The 18,484-nt window shown below is 33.7% G+C and overlaps 1 protein-coding gene and 1 long non-coding RNA gene across 5 annotated transcripts in view; both read left to right on the top strand.

Annotated features, from left to right (window-relative positions):
- Window positions 1-9,797, top strand: part of HDAC6 (histone deacetylase 6) — a 41,839-nt gene extending 32,042 nt beyond the window's left edge. For all 4 annotated transcript variants that reach the window (XM_089090861.1, XM_089090862.1, XM_089090860.1 and 1 more), the window contains exons 2-3: window positions 1,823-4,242; window positions 9,071-9,797. In XM_089090861.1, coding sequence (XP_088946987.1) covers window positions 1,828-4,242; window positions 9,071-9,661 — 3,006 coding nt within the window. In that variant the 5' untranslated portion in view covers window positions 1,823-1,827 and the 3' untranslated portion in view covers window positions 9,662-9,797. The remainder of the gene's footprint in view (window positions 1-1,822; window positions 4,243-9,070) is intronic.
- On the top strand, window positions 9,734-15,269 carry LOC148951411 (uncharacterized). The gene is made up of 3 exons (XR_016141917.1): window positions 9,734-9,746; window positions 10,380-10,446; window positions 15,143-15,269. It is a non-coding gene; the product is annotated as an uncharacterized LOC148951411 (long non-coding RNA).
- The last annotated feature ends 3,215 nt before the right edge of the window (window positions 15,270-18,484 follow it).

The following is an 18,484-nucleotide window of genomic DNA, read 5'->3' as shown; positions in this document are numbered from 1 at the left end:
ATTTTCTAGACCCCTATCCTTGTCCCATAGCTTGGACTATTAAACCTACGCTAAAGTTGGTCAGTTCCTTTTCCTTGCTCAAGATACGAGCAGCACAAAAGGGCTAGAAGACCCTGAAAAAACGTTTGGAGACATTGGGGGCTTCAGCGGAGGGAGTGGGATAATCATGCTTAGCTGTTTTGGCCTCAGGTGGGTTTGGGCTATGAAAGGTCGTTAGTAGTAATATTAGCGTTATAGACATGTTTCTTCATATCTTGTTGCGTAAGGAATGTTTTCTAAGTATTCAAGTGCTTGGAAAAAATTAAACCATGCAAAGGTCGGATTCTTCACTGTTATGGATTAATGTTTTTGTATACTTCGGCAAATGCAATAGTGTTGCCTTAGTGAAGAAGTCCCTGGTATAATTTTTTTCATTTCTTGTCGGGGAAGTTGGCGTCCTGCTGGTATTGGGGGAATTTCAGTCTTTTTAGAGCTTTATTTTTCAGTTCTTTATAACCTTTGTTCGTATATACTTTGATTGCATGCTCGTCATCATTTGTGTTCGTTTTAAGTCGTAACTCCTATGATTTTCTTCACCAATCTAGGCTTTAATATTGTTTTTGCTTTTCTTGAAATTAACTGCGTCGGTAAGAAATTCGGTTCATTTATCATTTCAGATAAGACAAAATTAGAGTCCTTGTGTTCTTTGCGAATTTAGTATCTGTTGTGTTTTGAGCCTGGCAAAAATATTTTAAAAAGTGCTTCCAAAGACACTTTTAGTTAACTAGACCTAGTTTTAATATGCAGTTCAGTTCCATTTTTGCGAATGTTTCACAGCCAGTTTCAGCCAAGTTATTTCAGCTTTCATACTCTTAAAAAGATATCTGTTTGTCCAGTTTTTCGTGAAAGGTTCTACTAAGAGAAGGAGCGTCCTCTGTTTGTGTGCAAGACGAAATCAATAATTGATATAAATGAAAATGTGTTTTATATTTCAAATATAATATCTTGCTAGGACCAATGGAAACATTAATAACTTGTATAGCTAAATTTTCGACAATACATAAGATATGTTGATATGCTGAAAAACATGTTATTTGACCATGAATAAAGACCCTTGTCAGCTCCCTGTCCAAGTTTCTTAACTATTAGGGCTAGCACTGTTCCTTTTGATCCTCTATTGACAAATTCTATAGAAGTTTTTAAAAATCACGTGATCATACACAATTTAATCTCTTTGATATTTGAAAACAAGATATATTAAAAAATAAACTTGAGATTTAAGCACATTGCTTGTGTCTGAGCAGTAACTTCAAGTCTTTATTCAGTTTCAGTTAGTTATTTGCTAAACACATGCTTCATTGAGGAACAATTAACTTTACAAGGGTAGTGTGTGCTGTTTTTTCTGTTGCAGACGTGTATGCACAGAGGGAATGGGAAGGAGTGTTCACCCCTTTCACTAGAGATCGGTCTAAAGATCTCCCCTGGTGGAAAAGGTGCAAATAATGGCCAAAAATTTTTTTTCCAAAAATGAACTCTCCGTTCGATCAAAATACTCCTATAATCCTCAACATACTTTAATTCCGTTACTGAACGTAATGAGCAAAGTTGTGGCTTTATAGTGTAGATGTCTCTTTGGTAGTACTTTTCAATGCAGCCATCTATATTCTTGCACAGCCTTTGTGGCTATCATTGCTTTTGGTCTTTGTCTGTGACTACTACTGCTTTGGCATTTACTGTTTGACAGCAGCTCTGAACTAATCTTAATGCTAAACCTGCTTGAATGTTATTGTTATGCTTCAAGTATCAATAATTATTCACAGCTGATCAATGTTTTTTGTTAAAGGAAAAATGAAAAAAAGTAAGCCAGCTAAGAAAAAATCAAATGCATTCCAGTTTGTTGATCATTATGATAAAGCAAGAGAAGCCAAAGATTGTGTCAAGGGGAAGACTGGAATCGTATATGATGAACGTATGGCTGAACATTTGTGTCTGTGGGATGGCTCTTATCCTGAAAAACCAGAAAGAATAACACAGCCAATTAAAAGATGTTGTGATTTGGGGCTTATTAAAAGATGCCAGCGAGTTCCTTCAAGGATCGCCTCTGAAGAAGAAATTCTGAGCCTTCATACACCCGACTTAGTAAATTTACTTAGAGAAACTGATGGACTAAAAGATGAAGCGATCCTAGAGAATATTAGCTCAAAGTTCGATGCTATTTTTATTCACCCTTCAACTTATAAAATGGCTTTATTAGCAGCAGGATCGACAATAGACTTAATTAGCTCTATTGTAAAAGGGGAAGTTATGAATGGCATGGGTTTGGTGCGTCCTCCTGGACATCATGCAATGACAAATGAATTTTGTGGATACTGCTTTTTCAATAATGTTGCTCTTGCTGCCAAACATGCTATTGATAATCTTGATGTCAAAAGAATTGCAATTATTGATTGGGATGTGCATCATGGCCAAAGTACGCAATACATGTTTTATGATGACCCACGCGTCTTGTACATATCGATACATCGCTACGAACATGGTCTCTTTTGGCCAAACCTACGAGAATCAAACTCAGATTATATCGGTTCTGGCGTTGGTACAGGAAAAAATATAAATATACCTTTGAATGACATTGGAATGAAAAATGAAGATTTTGCTGCCATTTTTTTTCAAATTATCCTTCCTGTTTTAAGCGAGTATAATCCAGAACTAGTCATTGTTTCTGCTGGATATGATGCCGCCATTGGATGCTTTGAAGGTAATATGGAGATTACTCCTGCATTTTATGCTCACATGACATCAATGCTTATGGCGTTTGCAAAAGCCAAAGTTGCTGTGATTTTAGAGGGTGGCTACTCTATTCGATCTCTATCAGAAGGAGTTGCCCTCACGTTGAGATCCCTCTTAGGTGACCCCTGTCCAAAAATAATTGACTTATTCAAAGAGCCATCAGATTCAGTCAAGGAAACTATATTAAATACAATAAGCTGTGTCAAGTTTCATTGGAATTGTTTTAATTACCAACCCTGTGATGAAGACGAAAAGTTTATTCCAAATCTACAGTTTTTACATGTAATTCCAGATAAACCCCCTGAAAGCTATCCTACGCGTGATTGCTACCCTTCTCATTCAGATGAAGAACTCAAACGGCTTGACCACGCAATTGACCGCTTAATCTTATGCACTACTTACCGTAAAGTAGAGGAAAAACTGTGCTTTGCATACGACAAAGAAATGATGAAGCACAAGTGTCCAACTGATGATCACCCAGAAAGACCAGAAAGGATTTTGTCAATTTACAACAAATTCAATGACTTTAATCTTCTTGACAGGATGGTAAAAGTTACCAGCCGACCTGCTTGCAAAGAGGAGCTGCGTGCTCATAGTTCAAACCACATTGAAAAAATGCACGAAACAAATACTATGACTTCTAAACAGTTAAAGAGATTGTCCTGTCAGTATAGCTCTGTGTACTTGAATAATGCCTCTAATGATTGCGCCCTTTTGGCTGCAGGAAATGCTATAGAGGTAGTTAAATGTATTATGTCTAACAAAGCTCAATGCGGCATTGCCATTATTCGTCCTCCTGGTCACCATGCTGAGTCTGACGAAGCCCATGGATTTTGTCTCTATAATAACACTGCTATTGCTGCTCAGTGTGCACTTGAGGAATTCGGATTAAACCGCATTCTCATTGTTGACTGGGATATACACCATGGCAATGGAATACAGAATATGTTTTATGAAGACAAACGTGTTTTATATATTTCTATTCATCGTTATGACAACGGTGGCTTTTTTCCTTGTTTGTCAGAATCTAACTATACTGCTGTTGGTGAAGGTAAAGGCAAAGGTTTCAACATCAACATTGCTTGGAATGGGTCTGGCATGGGGGATGTGGAATATATAGCAGCCTTTCACCAAATCGTTCTTCCAGTTGCTTACGAATTTAATCCTGAGCTTGTACTTGTCGCATCAGGGTTGGATGCAGCAAGAGGTGACCCACTTGGTGGCTGTAGAGTGACACCCGAGGGGTATGGACGGATGACACAGCTTTTATCAACACTTGCTGAGGGAAGGATGGCTGTAATACTAGAAGGTGGTTACAATTTAGAAGCTGTTAGTTACTCTATGACTTTTATAGCTAAAGCTCTGTTAGGGGATCCTCTGCCACCTCCAGTTATTGACCGTGCCTTGAAGAATTCGGCAAGTGACTCAATCAGGAACACTTTAAGAGTACACAAGCAGTATTGGAAGTCATTAAAGGTAAGACTTTAATGCTCCACTATTTATTATGTTTTTCTTCTAGATAAGTTGTCAGTTTTTAGTGATTAGTTTAAATGAAAAAGTGTCACAGTTCTTAATAATGAACCATAAGTATAAAGCAACCAATACTAATACTGACCTAGACTTCCAAAATAGAATTTCATGAAGTCTGAAGTTACCCACCAAAAGATATTAATATAAGGCAATTTCCAAATTTTAACGCATAGGGGAGGACTTCCCAAAAAAGGAAACTATGAAAACACGCTATCAGATTCAATTTGTCATAGATCCCTCTACCGGAAGTTTAAGCTCCTGTGTTCAAAACACGAAGTTTTGTATTTTTCCGAGACAGATGGTCACAGCTGTGTTTTTTCTTCTTTTTTTTTTTCATCTAAAGGTGATCGTATTGAACCAGTGTTATTATAATGTCGAGAGAGGGATCAAGTTCTAGCGCCGCTTTATAAGTAACAGAAAAGATCATGCTGCTGTAAGTGCTGATCTCTGATATTTTGTGCTGCAAAACAAGAATCGTGCTAGTGAGTGAAAATTCTAGGCTAGCATTGGATTTAGAGTAATCAAAAAACTTTTTGTATGGCTTTCCAGTTTAAAAGGGATGTGACCACGCGATGGTTTATTCGTCCTAAACATACATTCAGTTAATACAAAATGAATGTTTGTTATATGAAATACGTATGCATTATTGCTAATGACTAAACAGTATTGCAATGTTTAACACCAACTATTAGGTAAAGGGTGAGGCCATTAGATCTTTTGTGGAGGAGGGCTGCCTAAAACGTTTTTAGGCCAGAAGGTTTCAACTTGTTTTTGTAAGAAATCTTTCAGATCAAAATGGAGGCCAGATGTACCCCTAATCCTCTTTTGTTCAGACTAAACAGACTAAAGGAGACTAAACAGAAGGGGTGATAATTCCCTTCTGTCGTCCAAGTATTTGTATTGAGAAGTAGAATATCACAGTCATATCTACACAAGGCAAAAGTGGGATGGACATCTCCCCTGTGAGTATTATTTTGTCTTCCCGACCCCTTTATCCTGGAAAATCCTTTGTGGCATTTCAGAACAACTTCCTTAGACGCCTCAAGAGTGAGGACCTTAGGGCTGGGCCACATGCCTTCTTATATATATATATATATATATATATATATATATATATATATATATATATATATATATATATATATGTATATGTATATATACGCGATAGTTTTTGCTTATTTTAAGTTGTAACTCGTTCTTTAGCTTTCATCTGAAAAAATATGTTTTTAATTTAATTGTTTAAAAGTGGGACTATTATGAGTATTTTCAAAAATCCTATTTTTTGGCTTGAACAGAAAAAAAACGAATGCACGTGTAGTTGTTTTTTTTTAAGTCTTTTTTAGTTTAAGCTGTTAGAAATCTAATTTTGATATCATTTTGGGCAATGCTATATTGTATTTTTGTGCTGGTTCATATTTTAGGAACGAAAGACTAAATTCAAATTCAACCTGATTTGGCATTCCAAATCTCTTTTTTTTAACTTCCTCCATTTTTCAAAAATTATCTCTTACAGTTTTTGAAATGCAACTCTGGCTTTTCTTTGAATGGAGGGTTTTCTCAATTCGATTTAAATTAGTTTAGTAAATTTTAGTTAAAGTCATAAAAAAAGATTGTTAAACCTTTTTCTGCGTTTTTTACGGCTATCCCTCTTAACACGGAAACCAAAAATATTTTTATCATATCACATAGCTGGTCGAACAAAACGACTACTCATAATAGTTCATAATTTCACCAGAATGACTACTCAATCATACACTGTATTTTTCAAATTTCAATTTGCAAAAGATTGTTCTGCTGTAAAATTAAAAATACTATTTTTGATCTCCTGAAAAAAAATGGCAGTTATGCTTTGTCACAATTATTTTTTATAGTTCTTGAGAATTACGACTAAAAAAAGAAATTTTAATTTTAAATATGTTCTCTGTAAAATTGCGAAAGTGTTGGCACGCTGTTTTGACCTAGTCACATCAATATATTTTGTGTATCTAATTGTGTATCTATTGTGTATATCTACTGAGAACAGCTCTTTAAAAATAATATTTTAAAGATATCCTCTTATTTTTTTGTGCTGTAGAATTACGAAAGTGGATAGATACGCCATTTTGTTATTGTTACATATTAATTTTTCAATTTTATTGTTAATTTTATTATTTTTTTTATTAATAAAATTTTGTGTTGGGCTATTATAAAATAAAATTTTATTATTAATTTTTCAAGAAAGTTCTTCTTTCCTCCAGCCTGGTTTCTAACAACTTTTCTGCCTGTATTGTTTCTTTATTCATCGTTTGATTTTACTCTTATTTTCACGGTTGAAGTTCTTCATCCCCATGAAGTTCTAGTTTCCTTTAAACTCTTCATACCCCATTTGGGTATGACGACCGGCTCTTTGTTTGGCCCATGACTATTGTCCATTTGACTTATAAATGTTTTTTTGAATTACTAGGAATTTACTTTTATGAATCATACGCAATTAAAATAAAGCCAGTGAAACCATAATTGAATTTAATGCACATGGGCCATGCGACGAAACAACTTGTAGGTTCAACCAAACCGTATCTAAGAAAGGGGTGGGGGGATTTGACTCCCCCTCCCCGAATTTTTTGTCTGACACGTAAAAACGTAACAAAAATGAAAACAAACAATTTTTGTATTTTTTGAAGTTTTTGTAAGACACCCCCCCGAAAATATCGCTTTGTACACCCCCCCCCCCCCATCCGAAAATAAATCCTGGATATGCCTCTTGGTTCAACGAGTCTTGAAAACCTGATCAAGGATAACTCGGCCTAAAGCGAATGTAAAACAGCAAATCAGCATGGGTAAAATTTCATCAACTTGAAAGCCCTGACAAATGCTGTAATTTTGAACTTTAAGTTATTTAGTGAGTGTCGTTTAACTTAGCAGAAGAGAAACTTAAAGTGAAGGTTAATACAACGGATTCGGTAATCATAAGCTGAAGAGCCAGAAAAAAAAACATTCTCTAGGTTAACGCACTGCAGCAGTATTTGTGAATTCGATCAGTGAGCATTTTTAGGTTTTAATATTAATTTTAATATTAATTAATTTCTTATAAAATTAAAAATTATTATAAAATTAAAATTAATTAATATTAATTTTAGTTTCCACATTGGATTGTCTCTTCCACACCCGTTGCTCTTTATTTCTAAAAACATCTTAACATAGTTTACATGGCTATTGTTGCTGTGTTGGAAAAATTGCATAGTTGTCCCCTTGAATTTTTTAGCTGATTAAATTTCTGGACAAAAAAATAATAGATTAATTTGCAGTTTAATTTGATAATTAAACTGCTGTAACAAGTGAGTTTTGCCTGTGTATAAACCTAGAGTTAGGGTTAACTTTTGCAATGGGGTAATTGTTGGTTCAATCGTTTGCAAAAATCTTACCACAAGGTCGTGAGTCCTTTTGAAATCTATTTTAATCTTTAAGAAAAACCTTAATCAAATAAATGACTAAATTTCTATAAATAACATTCAGTTTAATTAAAATCTAACATCGTTTGGAGTTTTCCAAGTATATCCTAGCTCCATTTCACAGGGATTTTTAGTTATACTTGAAAATGATGAACAAATCGAAAAGTTATGGAAAAGTAAAACAAAAATTTGACTACGTATTTTTTTCAAATAAAAGTAAAAAGCAACGCTAAAGGCAAAAAGGAACAGAAATTAACGTTTTTGTGAGAAAGAGGGTTACTTCTCATCCCAGTCCTTCACGATCAAGTTTGACTAGTTTTGAAAGCATTTAGCGCGCTCAAAATGTAGCCAGATGGTAATCACAAGTGTTTTATAAAAATCTTGCAAATTCATTGACTTATTCACTTGTACCTAGTCAATATTTTTTTATATAGTCTATTCTATTAATTATCTTTTTGGCCCATGTTTTGTAGAAGAAGGCATTAAGGTTAGAAAACATCTTACAAATTAAGTTTATAATAAAAGGTTTGAAATTACAAAAATACCATCGAAACTCACTTAAGCCGTGGTGTATTATTTCTTTGTCATAATATTACTTCTTATAAACGTTTGTTAGGTATAAACAATCCTTCTGACAATGCTTGTATCCCTCTATATTTTTTCACTGCGATTTCTTTATTTCTTTCTACCTCTGGGAATTTATTGCCAATATCAGTAAAAAAATTAAATTCTGGAAACGTGAGTTATACCGGTATGCAGTGTTCTAGTCTAAGGAACATTAGCCTTCTAGTTATGCCTGTTTTTCATCTCACCTAAGTAAACGATTTCTGAGAGTACGCTGCCAATCTGTTTATGAATGAAATGAAAACATAAATAGCCTAGCTGGTTAACTTTTAGTAAATACACTGAAAAAAAATTATACTAATTAAAGTTCAAAGATTAGTTTCACGTCTCAAAGCCTTTAAGGTTAAAAGAAAGAATAAAAACTAGACTAAACACCTGAAACATATAAAAAAAAATACCATAAAGAGATGAAAAACTGATATACAAGAAAAGGAAAATAATAACATTGAATGACACTTTTATCTAAGAAACTAAAATCCTTGAAAGTTCAAAAGTGAACCCAGTAGGATAACAAAAACAGTCAACCATACTGCGGAATGATGTCTTATAGGTCCGACAGGTTGAATATTGGCTTCTATTGTAAGAAAACAATTTCTATCTTGGAGATAAAGCTCCCTTTTGCCTTCCTGTAGTCTATACCTTATTGTTCTTTTTTTATAAGTGTATTGAATAAAATTAAGGCTATCTATTTGATACCTTTGACTAATTGGTCTCTCATTTAGTTTCTCGTGTCCATTGAAGTACCAGAAATTGATTTAATCGCTGAAGCAGCGTCTATTATGTCATTAACGTCTAGTCCTACATCCAGCATTTCATCTGGAGTGGAATATCCTAAAGTGCCTGAAACTGTTCCTGAGCCCCCATCAAGTGTTACCACTTACCAAGAATATGTCCAATCACCAGAAATACAAAGTCTTGTAGAAGCAGGCCAACTCTTTGCTGTTTATCCCAAATCAGACTGTGAACATCTTGAAGCTTATGTTTCCCCGTCGCCTAATGGGGATTGGTTGGATAAGAAATGTTGCCTTTGTAGTGAAGCTGTAGAGAATTGGACTTGCTTAAAATGCTATGCAGTATTTTGTGGACGACATGTGAATGGTCATATGCTTGAACATAATATAATTACTGGACATCAACTGTCTCTGAGCCACTATGATATTAGTGTTTGGTGCTATGGGTGTGATTCGTACATTGACAATCCTCGCTTGTATTGTGCTAAAAATGAATTGCACAAGCACAAATTTGGAATCGAAATGCCATTTACATATGGCTCTCTCAGCCTTGAAAGTGCTTCAACTTCTCAAGCTCTTTAATTCTTGCTCTAAGCGTTAATTTACGAATTTGTGATTCCAAATCTTTTAATTTTTTTTCTCTATTTGATACACATGCTTATCATTGGTGCCATTGTTTTGTGCCTTGCATGTAACAATTAAATTTCAGTTGATCGGTTTCGTATTCTGTATTTTTTGATTTATGTTTATTGTGACAGATATTATAATGGTGAAAAGAAATTGATGCCTTCATGGCTCCCGGAAAATATATTGTGACTCTAGTAAAAAATGTTTTGATAATTTAAAAAGTGCAATCAAATATTTCAGCGCTCAAAGCTTCTTGGTTAGTAATCTTAAAAAATAACGAGAATAACGGTTTCGATTTAAAAAAAACCAGCGATTTTGATTTAAAAATTGAAAGCAATCAATAGACCTCAAAATTTCATGTTTTTTTTTTGTATTTAAAGATTAAACCTGAGGCCTCATTCACTATTAATAGACTTGATTGGTATTAACATCTTAATTTTTTTCAAACACTGTAGAGCACTTAGTCTAATTTTGTTTGAAAACTTTATTAACTTTGTGAACGACTATGTTTTTATGAAAACCGTGTGAACAATTTGTCAGTGGAAAACTTTGGTATTTGAGAATCGTTTAGCATCACCTTTTGATTAACATTCATTATTGCTTTGTTTTTAAGCATGTGTATTGCCTTAATTAAGGTCTTTTAAATTACTATCCAAAGACTACAAGAACTAAGAAATCGTTACATCTTCGTCAGAAGTATATCTAAAAAGTGCTCTTTGGGGCCAAGTGAGAAAAATAAGGTAAACGTGAAATAGTCAAATAGGTAAAACTACGAAATAGGTAAATATGAAATAGATAAATATGGCATATAATGCAAACTTTCGTGACGGGAAATGATGCCTTTTTTTCTCACAAGTCTCCGGAAAAGAATTTTCAGAATTGGAAGAAGTTTTGCTTCATTTTAGATGCACTTTTAGTATGGATTATTAGCAGAGAGGATTCATGATTTTTTGACAAATATCCTCCTTATGCAATTGTGTGGGTTGGTGCTGTGATATTAGTTCTACAATGCTGCTAAGAAGAATGTTAACTCTAATGTTGACAAGAAGTTTGAGCGCTTCTTACTTCTGCTAAGATAATTGAATTTAAATACATTATCACAAATAGGCATAACGAAATGTGGGGGGAGAGGGATAAGTGCCTCCTGGCCCAGCATGTCGTAAGCCAGAGATTGTTAAGTCTTTTTTAGGTGTTAGGCCTGTCAATATGATGAAATCACAATTGAAACGTCAAGAAAGCAAGGCTGTGATTAAATAGTTGCAGGTCTCTTGGAATGATGAATTTCGTTGTCTTTGATAGGATTTCATGAAACAAAGTGGCTCTGGCGTCCAGCACCAGTTCTCAATGGTCCTGATCCTAATATCTACCAGACCAGAAATCCAAGTTTCTAAAAAGAATTGTCAGAGATATCCAAGAAGTCGAAAATGGGGAGATGATCTCAAAATCTAATACTGGAAATTGTGCTAAAAGGGATGTTTATATCTAGCAACGTTGTGGGTAACATTACCAATTGGTGACATCTAAGAAACTGCTAAATATTTCCCTTTTTGTTCTTGCTTATTCAAACCGAGACTTACAAACTATTTTCCAGATAACCTCTCAGCTTGAAATTGAATTTTTATAGATTTGATTTTAATTATTTTTCGTCTTACGACTTTTGACAGCTGATTTGTCAGATCAGTAGTTTATAAGTAGACTATAGGACTAAAAAAAATTAAGAGGAACCTCCAAGAAGTTGAAGATGGAAGATGATTTAAAATATAACATTGGAAAAACAAACAAATTGTGTTTTCTGAATATCTCCTAGCCTCTCTTGTAAATATTTCCTCTGTCTCTAAATATCTTCAGTTTTTTTTTCTCATTCATTCAAACCTGAGAACCATTTTCCATGTAACCTGTCAGCTTGGAGTTGTAATTGTAGAAATGCGATTGTAGAATTTCATGTTTTACTACTTTTGCCAGACGATCTATAAGATCACTAGAATTAAGTATAAGTCAAGGTAGAACAGCAAATGTGAATGATCTGAACCTCACTGAGGATGTCGGGCCTCCGGAAGAACCAAGAGGCTTGAATACTATATTAGGTCCTTTGATCAGAAAATGCCAAAACTGTTGTTTAAGAAATCGGCAGTATTGTTATGTAGTAGTAAAAGATTTAAAGTTAAAACACTAACTTATTGACACACATTTTCATTTTTGTTCAGGAAGAACTAAACAATTTTTGTATGGAAAAAGTTGTTTGAAGGAACGAAATCTTAGTAGTTACCTATCCCCAAAAGAAAGGCTTTGTGAGTTACATCCTTTTAAAAATGACCATTCATTCTTTTTCAAAAGCTTCTATTTCACCACCATCCGTTCAATAAAGAACGAAGTTCTTTAAATAATAATTTTATTGTTATTCATCTCTAAGAAGTAGCTATCCACTCTGGTAAAGCGGATTATGTGAACTTCTTATTTGAATAGACCCCGTTTAAGAGAAGGAGGGAGAGGGGAAATACTGATATGATTACGACTCATTGGGTAAACAGTGTGATTTTAGACTCAGAGGGAGAAACTAGATCAACCGCTAGAAGGAATTCAGGCTAGTGACTCAACCTAGGGCTTAAGTACTCCATTGAAATATTGAATAAATGGTGTAGATATACCCATCAATCCAACCGCAGTATAAATTTGCAACATCCACACAATCTTTGACATCCCCTCCCCCCAAAAAAAATAATCAAACCGATGTGTCCTGGTGTCGACTGAAGCTGTGTTAGTAAATAAATATGCAATATGTAGCCACATATAATTTTAAAACAATAGGGGTAGGGGAGTTGTTTTTAAATCAGGAAAAAGTAAAAATTGTGATTTTAAGCTGATATAATAGGAAGATCTTGCTGATATTTTGACCAGGCTTTTGTCAAGGTTTCTTTATTGTTGGAAAGGACCATTTAGAAACAAATTATTTTAACCAAAAAGAAATTGAGACGACGAAACTGTCGATGAATGTGGGAGTTGGGCGTTGAGACCCTTCAAGATTTTTTGGTGTCCTGTCTTATTATGTTGGCTTAGAAAGTTTTACTTTCTTTATAATCTTTTTTTCTTTTCAGTGACTTTAGCTTGTATTCGAAAAACTACAGTGTATCTACATAAGAGTCGCTTTACGGGCTTGAAAATTTCTACGGCAAATTTTGTCTTGAAATATCACATGAATTAAATTGATTATAGGCTAGGACAGTGATGTAAAAAAAAAAACGCAACACGAAAAAAAATATGCAGCGCAGGTTTCTATTCTGCACCGATGATCTGGCAAAAAAATTGAGATTTTTCTGTGTTCACTTGCATGTTGGAGCATGAAGAGTAAAAGTTACCAATTGGATTCTAAAATATTTTTCGTTATCTGATAGCCAACTTTTTGTTTTTATTCTTGGTGTGTGGAATACCGGTATGGACCAATAATGACTAAGCTTAGGATCAATTGGCTTAAAATCTAAAAAGAAGTAACCTATGAACATATTTGATTTGGCTTCCGAGAGGCTCATGTAGTTTTACTAGTAACAAAGTAAACTTTCTTCAAGATTTCAGCTATGAGACGATGTTCTTCTATACAGAGCTAATGCGTATTTTGAAATACAAGTTCCTCATTAACAACAATAATAGCTAAAATTGGCGGTAATGCCAGCCAACTGGGGGGGGGGATCTCCCAATTTCAAAGCAACTCTTCTGAAAAACAGTGGCTTACAATGCACGTATCTTAACCTCAATCCTAAGAAAATTGCTTGACCCCCCTTTATTAAGGGGTGTGGCCCTCTTCCTATGTGCGATTACGATGGACGGTCAACGGCAATTTGGCTCTGCCGCTCCATGATGTGTCTTTTGCTTCTGTATAGATTATGACTTATCCCTTTTCGCCGAAGCCAGTCATTCTTAAGGCTTAAGAAATCATTGACATAGAACTTGATATTTTAAGAAAAGCAAATCGTTCACATTTACTAAGTGTGGATACTTCAAGACAACAATTATTGGAAAAAGGGCTGAACTGAAAAGTAAGTATTTCAGAAAACTTCACTAGCTTCATAAAATCATTACTTGTAAATAATAATAAAGAAAACATAGAATCTCACTATGAACTAATATTAATTTTAATGTCAATATGGTATTTAATGTTTTTCTTGTCAAAGAAACTTTTAAGAAAACCTTTATTTCTTGCTTTCTCTTTCATTCCTTATATGGAAAGCTATCTCATTGTTTTTCTGCTTAAAGTAAGATTATCTCTGTCTAAACATCTGGATAAAGCTGCTTTACTGAGGTTGATTACATTTAACTATGTATTTTGCAGTGTTTCATATAAAAAAGACGGAGACTAATGCCAACAATTTTGGTTTGGCGCTGTTTAAATGAAACCGTCTATTGTTTCGAAACAAGATTCGTATTGTTGGTACTTTCTAATAATTCTCGATTAAGATACGGCTTATGTATTAAGAACTATTAAGAAATAATTTCAATTTAAGCTTAAATAATGTATTTAAACAAACCATAGATCTTTATAATCGCAATATCAATGTATTCAACTGCCACACCCTTCCAAGATTCCTCTTATTTCGTTGTTACTTGACATAGATTTTCTATTGGAAAGTAAGAATGGTTGACTCCTTGACTTTTATGATGTGTAAAATCAAGACTAAAAAGAAACATAGTGGTTGTCATACACTATATTGGTGAGGACCTAGCAACACCTGGCCACAGGGCTGTACCAAAGATCACTACATTCTGAAAAATACACCTCATGAGCACTTTTCCTCGTCGATAAACACTCGAACAATACTTGATTTGATTAATTTTGCTTCAGTTCAATTCTAATTATAAAAGGCAGTGTAGTCTGAGAAATTAATTAAAGTGCAGACATTGTCGCGGTTTCGCCTAAAGGTTGTAAATGACATGTTCGGGAAGGAAAATAAACCCAGTTACAACCTTTCTGTGAGGGAAAGTTCGCATTCTCCAGGTTCACTCAGAAATTTGCTAGATAAATACGAGATAATTTATGCTAGAAAATTGGTATATTTTTCTCGAGTATTAAGGGAAACAGATTTTGAAGGGAAACATTTTTGAAAATAGAAGTAAGGAGCAACAGAGTGTAAGAATTTTAACTTCAAGGTCCAGATAGGGCACCCTCGATGTGCTCTTTAAATTCCTGGCTCTAACAAATCTTCTTTAATCTGTTTCACTCCAAAAGTAAAACCCAAGGCACCGAAAAAAATTGGAAAGGAATTCTTAAGGCCTTAACATGGCTTTTCCGAAAATTACCATTACCTTTTTAATCAGCCTGAGTTTCCAGTTTACTAGGTTTTCGCTAGTTTCTAATGTTATACCTGTTTACCGTTACACGCAAGATTTGTTTCATTCAGCAGTTTTTTGCATTCAAAGCAATTTATCTGAACCTCTTACTTTTTTCAGGTTGTTTAAAATGGATTCCATTAAACCTGGTATCTATGTACTATTGAGGCGGAAAAATTTTCGAGATCATCGAGATGTGAGAGTCATCGAGATCGAGGAAAAGAAAGGAAGTGCCAAAGGAAGGTAAATGCTATTTGAAAAATCGTATCAAAAGCAAAACACCAGAACAGTACATTGAATTCGCGTGTTCTCTGTGGTCTTAAAATTAAAAGATGATTTAGGTGGTTATTTATTTTTTTTTTTTTTTATTCTAAGATACCATTCAAACGTATCATCAATAACTGAAGTTTTTGCAATGCAAGAACTGAGAAATAAATAATAGAGAAACAGAGGGCCAGTTCACGAAAATGCAGGTAGGGGCAAGGAGGATTTTCGATTTCTTTCTAGGAAGATAAAAAAATTTGTTTATCAAATTATGATGGGGAGGGGTATTTATTTGATTTAAAAAATAAAACTAAAATAAAATTCGAAGTCTAAGAAGGAGCAATTGCCTTCCTTGCCCTCATAATTGGCGCCTTCGCAGAGGAAAGCCGCTTTTTAAAATTTTGCGTTTATAATTCATCCTGGTTAATATAAATTAATAATTAAGGTTATTTAAAGAGCAACAAATCAGAAAAAAGTGTGACTATAGAAACTAATCTGTATGGCTCTCCCAATCTGGAGTCTTATCAGTTGAAAAACTGCCTGATCTTCATTTTGAGTTAAGTTTTTTTAAGGTTAAAGCCCTGTGAACCTTCCAAAGGCTCCGTGACCTAATTTGTTACTTTCTAAATACATATTAAGGAATGTTTATCACGGAAACTGATTTTCAAACTGTGGATTTTAAGCAATTACGCCGTGAAAGTCTTTTTGTTAAGTTAACTCAAAGTATTTCCATGTCTTATAAATTCTGATTTTCGTGAAACCTTTTCATTTGATTTATTTCTTTTAATTTATTTTATCATTTTACTGCTTATGAGTCTTAACACTTAGAAATTGGTAAAAAGCTTGAAACGTGGGGGGAAGGCATCTCTGAAAATAGGTAGGGGAATTTACTTCTTCCCCTTTATTGTTTTTTCATTTTTACTTTTCTGGCATTTTGTAAACAAATTGTTACTTAACTGCCATCTACAAAAAGAGAGGAACTAACTTACTTCTAAATTTTGTTGAAGATTAATGTTCCGAAAATTTAACTGTTCTAGAACAAGGTGAACATCTAATCCATTTTACGTATATTGTAGGAGTTAAAAAATACAAATTTCGGTTTTGTTCTTAGTTGTTTTTTTTTTCGTTATAACCACACGGAGTTTTAGGATAAGAAACTTATCCAGGTAGTCCGTACTTGAAGTCCATGATTGGCAATCCGTGAGATTATAAACGGGTCCTAATCTCAGCTTTAACAATATGTTCTATTTTACTTATATTTATTTAAAAAAAAAACTTTCCGAAAAATAAGTTTTTCAAAGAAAGTAAAGGCCATTTTAAAATTCAGATTATAATATAAAGATACCTTTTAAAATTAAACCTTAACACAGACAGAAATTAATATAAAAGCATATATAAAACCCACAGTGAACAGATGTAACAGAGAAAACCATAGAAAAAAACATACAACCAGCAATAATATAAATGAATAAATAGAACTTAAAGCGAATAATACCTATATGGAATATTAAGATAAAGCTTAAAATGAAAAAAAATATTTTGTTATTGAAGTATAAATGAAACTTAAAATGAACAGAAATTAAATAAACAATCAATGCAAACAAACATGCAATAGATGTGCAAACAAACATACAAATTAATAAATAAATCTTAAAACGAGTGAAACTGAAATTGAATATGCAAATCAAGCTTGAAACGAACAAAAATCACTACAAAGAAGAGTTTGGGTATCACCTCCTTCTCTCACTGTAAAAGTCTAAAACCTACTGCGTCATTGGCGCTTTACTGAAAACCAATTTTATGACAAAACATTTTCTTTTCTGCTTAATATTGAAAATAAACGTTAAACTTATATTAACATTTTGAACTGATGAGCTTTCAGCAATTTATATCATTATGCATCAAATATTCAGTTTAATTTATTAGCTCTTTTTAAAGTTGTTCAGGACGAATATAGTTTCACTACAAACAAGTGCTTGGTTACTGCCTCCTTCCTTAACTGTAAATAAAAACCAAAAGCCTACTGCATCATTGGTGCTTAACTGAAAACGAATTATATTACAAATATTTTCTTTTCCAGTTCTTACAGCATTGAAAATAAAAACAAAATTACAGTGAAATAAATTCTTGAACTTATGGATCTTTCAACAATTAATATCATTATACTTCAAATATTCAATTTGATGTTAGTAGTATGCTAGAATGCACTCCGGCCAGTGATTGCGTAATATGCCTTACCACGGTCCAGTTACCTATTACTATGAACGGTACATGCCTTAGAAGACAGGTTTTCTAATGTGACACTCATTTTTTGAATGCACTCCGGCCAGTGATTGCGTAATATGCCTTACCACGGGCCAGGCATCTATATATTTGAACCCTACGCCTAAGGCATAGATATGTATGTAGGTTTTCAACGAATTAATGTGTACTTTAAACGAATTGGGGTTACCAGGGTCCATTGCCTGCCAAGAGGAACGAGTATAACTTGATTGGTGATTAGGATTTGAATATTTTTTAGGTTAAATCCGTGGTCATTCATCTGTAAGTTTATTAGTAGGTTTTTTTTTTTTTAAACTTGGCTAATAGGTTTTTAAACCTATTACTACAAACCATACATGCATTCAATTTTTGGAACTAGGAGCGTGATGTTTGTGTGATGCTATCAGACTGGTTTCGTTTCATGGATTCATTAATAGAAGGACTAATGTTTTTTGAAAAGGGTAATTACTTCTTTAGTTTACGAGATTTGCGAATTTTTTTGCGAAAAGATATTTGCTTAAAAGTATTGCGAAGGTTAAGAATGTCTCACGGGTAATTAAAGAATGAGATGCTTGCATCAACAATACAAAGAATAAGCTCAGATACTTAATAGATTTGACGTTTACAAGAGACATTGCTAGAAAGTATTCAATAGCTTAATTGAAAAGTAACGATAGAATGACATTGTGACTTGACCTAGCTTTACCTCGCCGATGTGGTCTGTATAATACATAAAAAATTCTCAGTAAGTAACAATTTTTCTTGAACTCATCTCTTGGATACACAATACGGAAATTTCATTCAAGAAATTATGAAAATATTTGAAACTAATTAACAAACTCTTTATTGATTCCACCTCTTCAATATACAGTACAGATACTTCATTCAAGAAATTATGCAAAATCGCAAGTAAGTAACTTTTTTTTTCTCTTTATC

Source organism: Artemia sp. Qi Xiang Cuo, chromosome 6 (genome assembly GCF_049724085.1).
Source record: "Artemia sp. Qi Xiang Cuo chromosome 6, ASM4972408v1, whole genome shotgun sequence".
Lineage (NCBI taxonomy): Eukaryota > Metazoa > Arthropoda > Branchiopoda > Anostraca > Artemiidae > Artemia > Artemia sp. Qi Xiang Cuo.
This window is presented reverse-complemented; position numbering and strand designations above follow the sequence as displayed.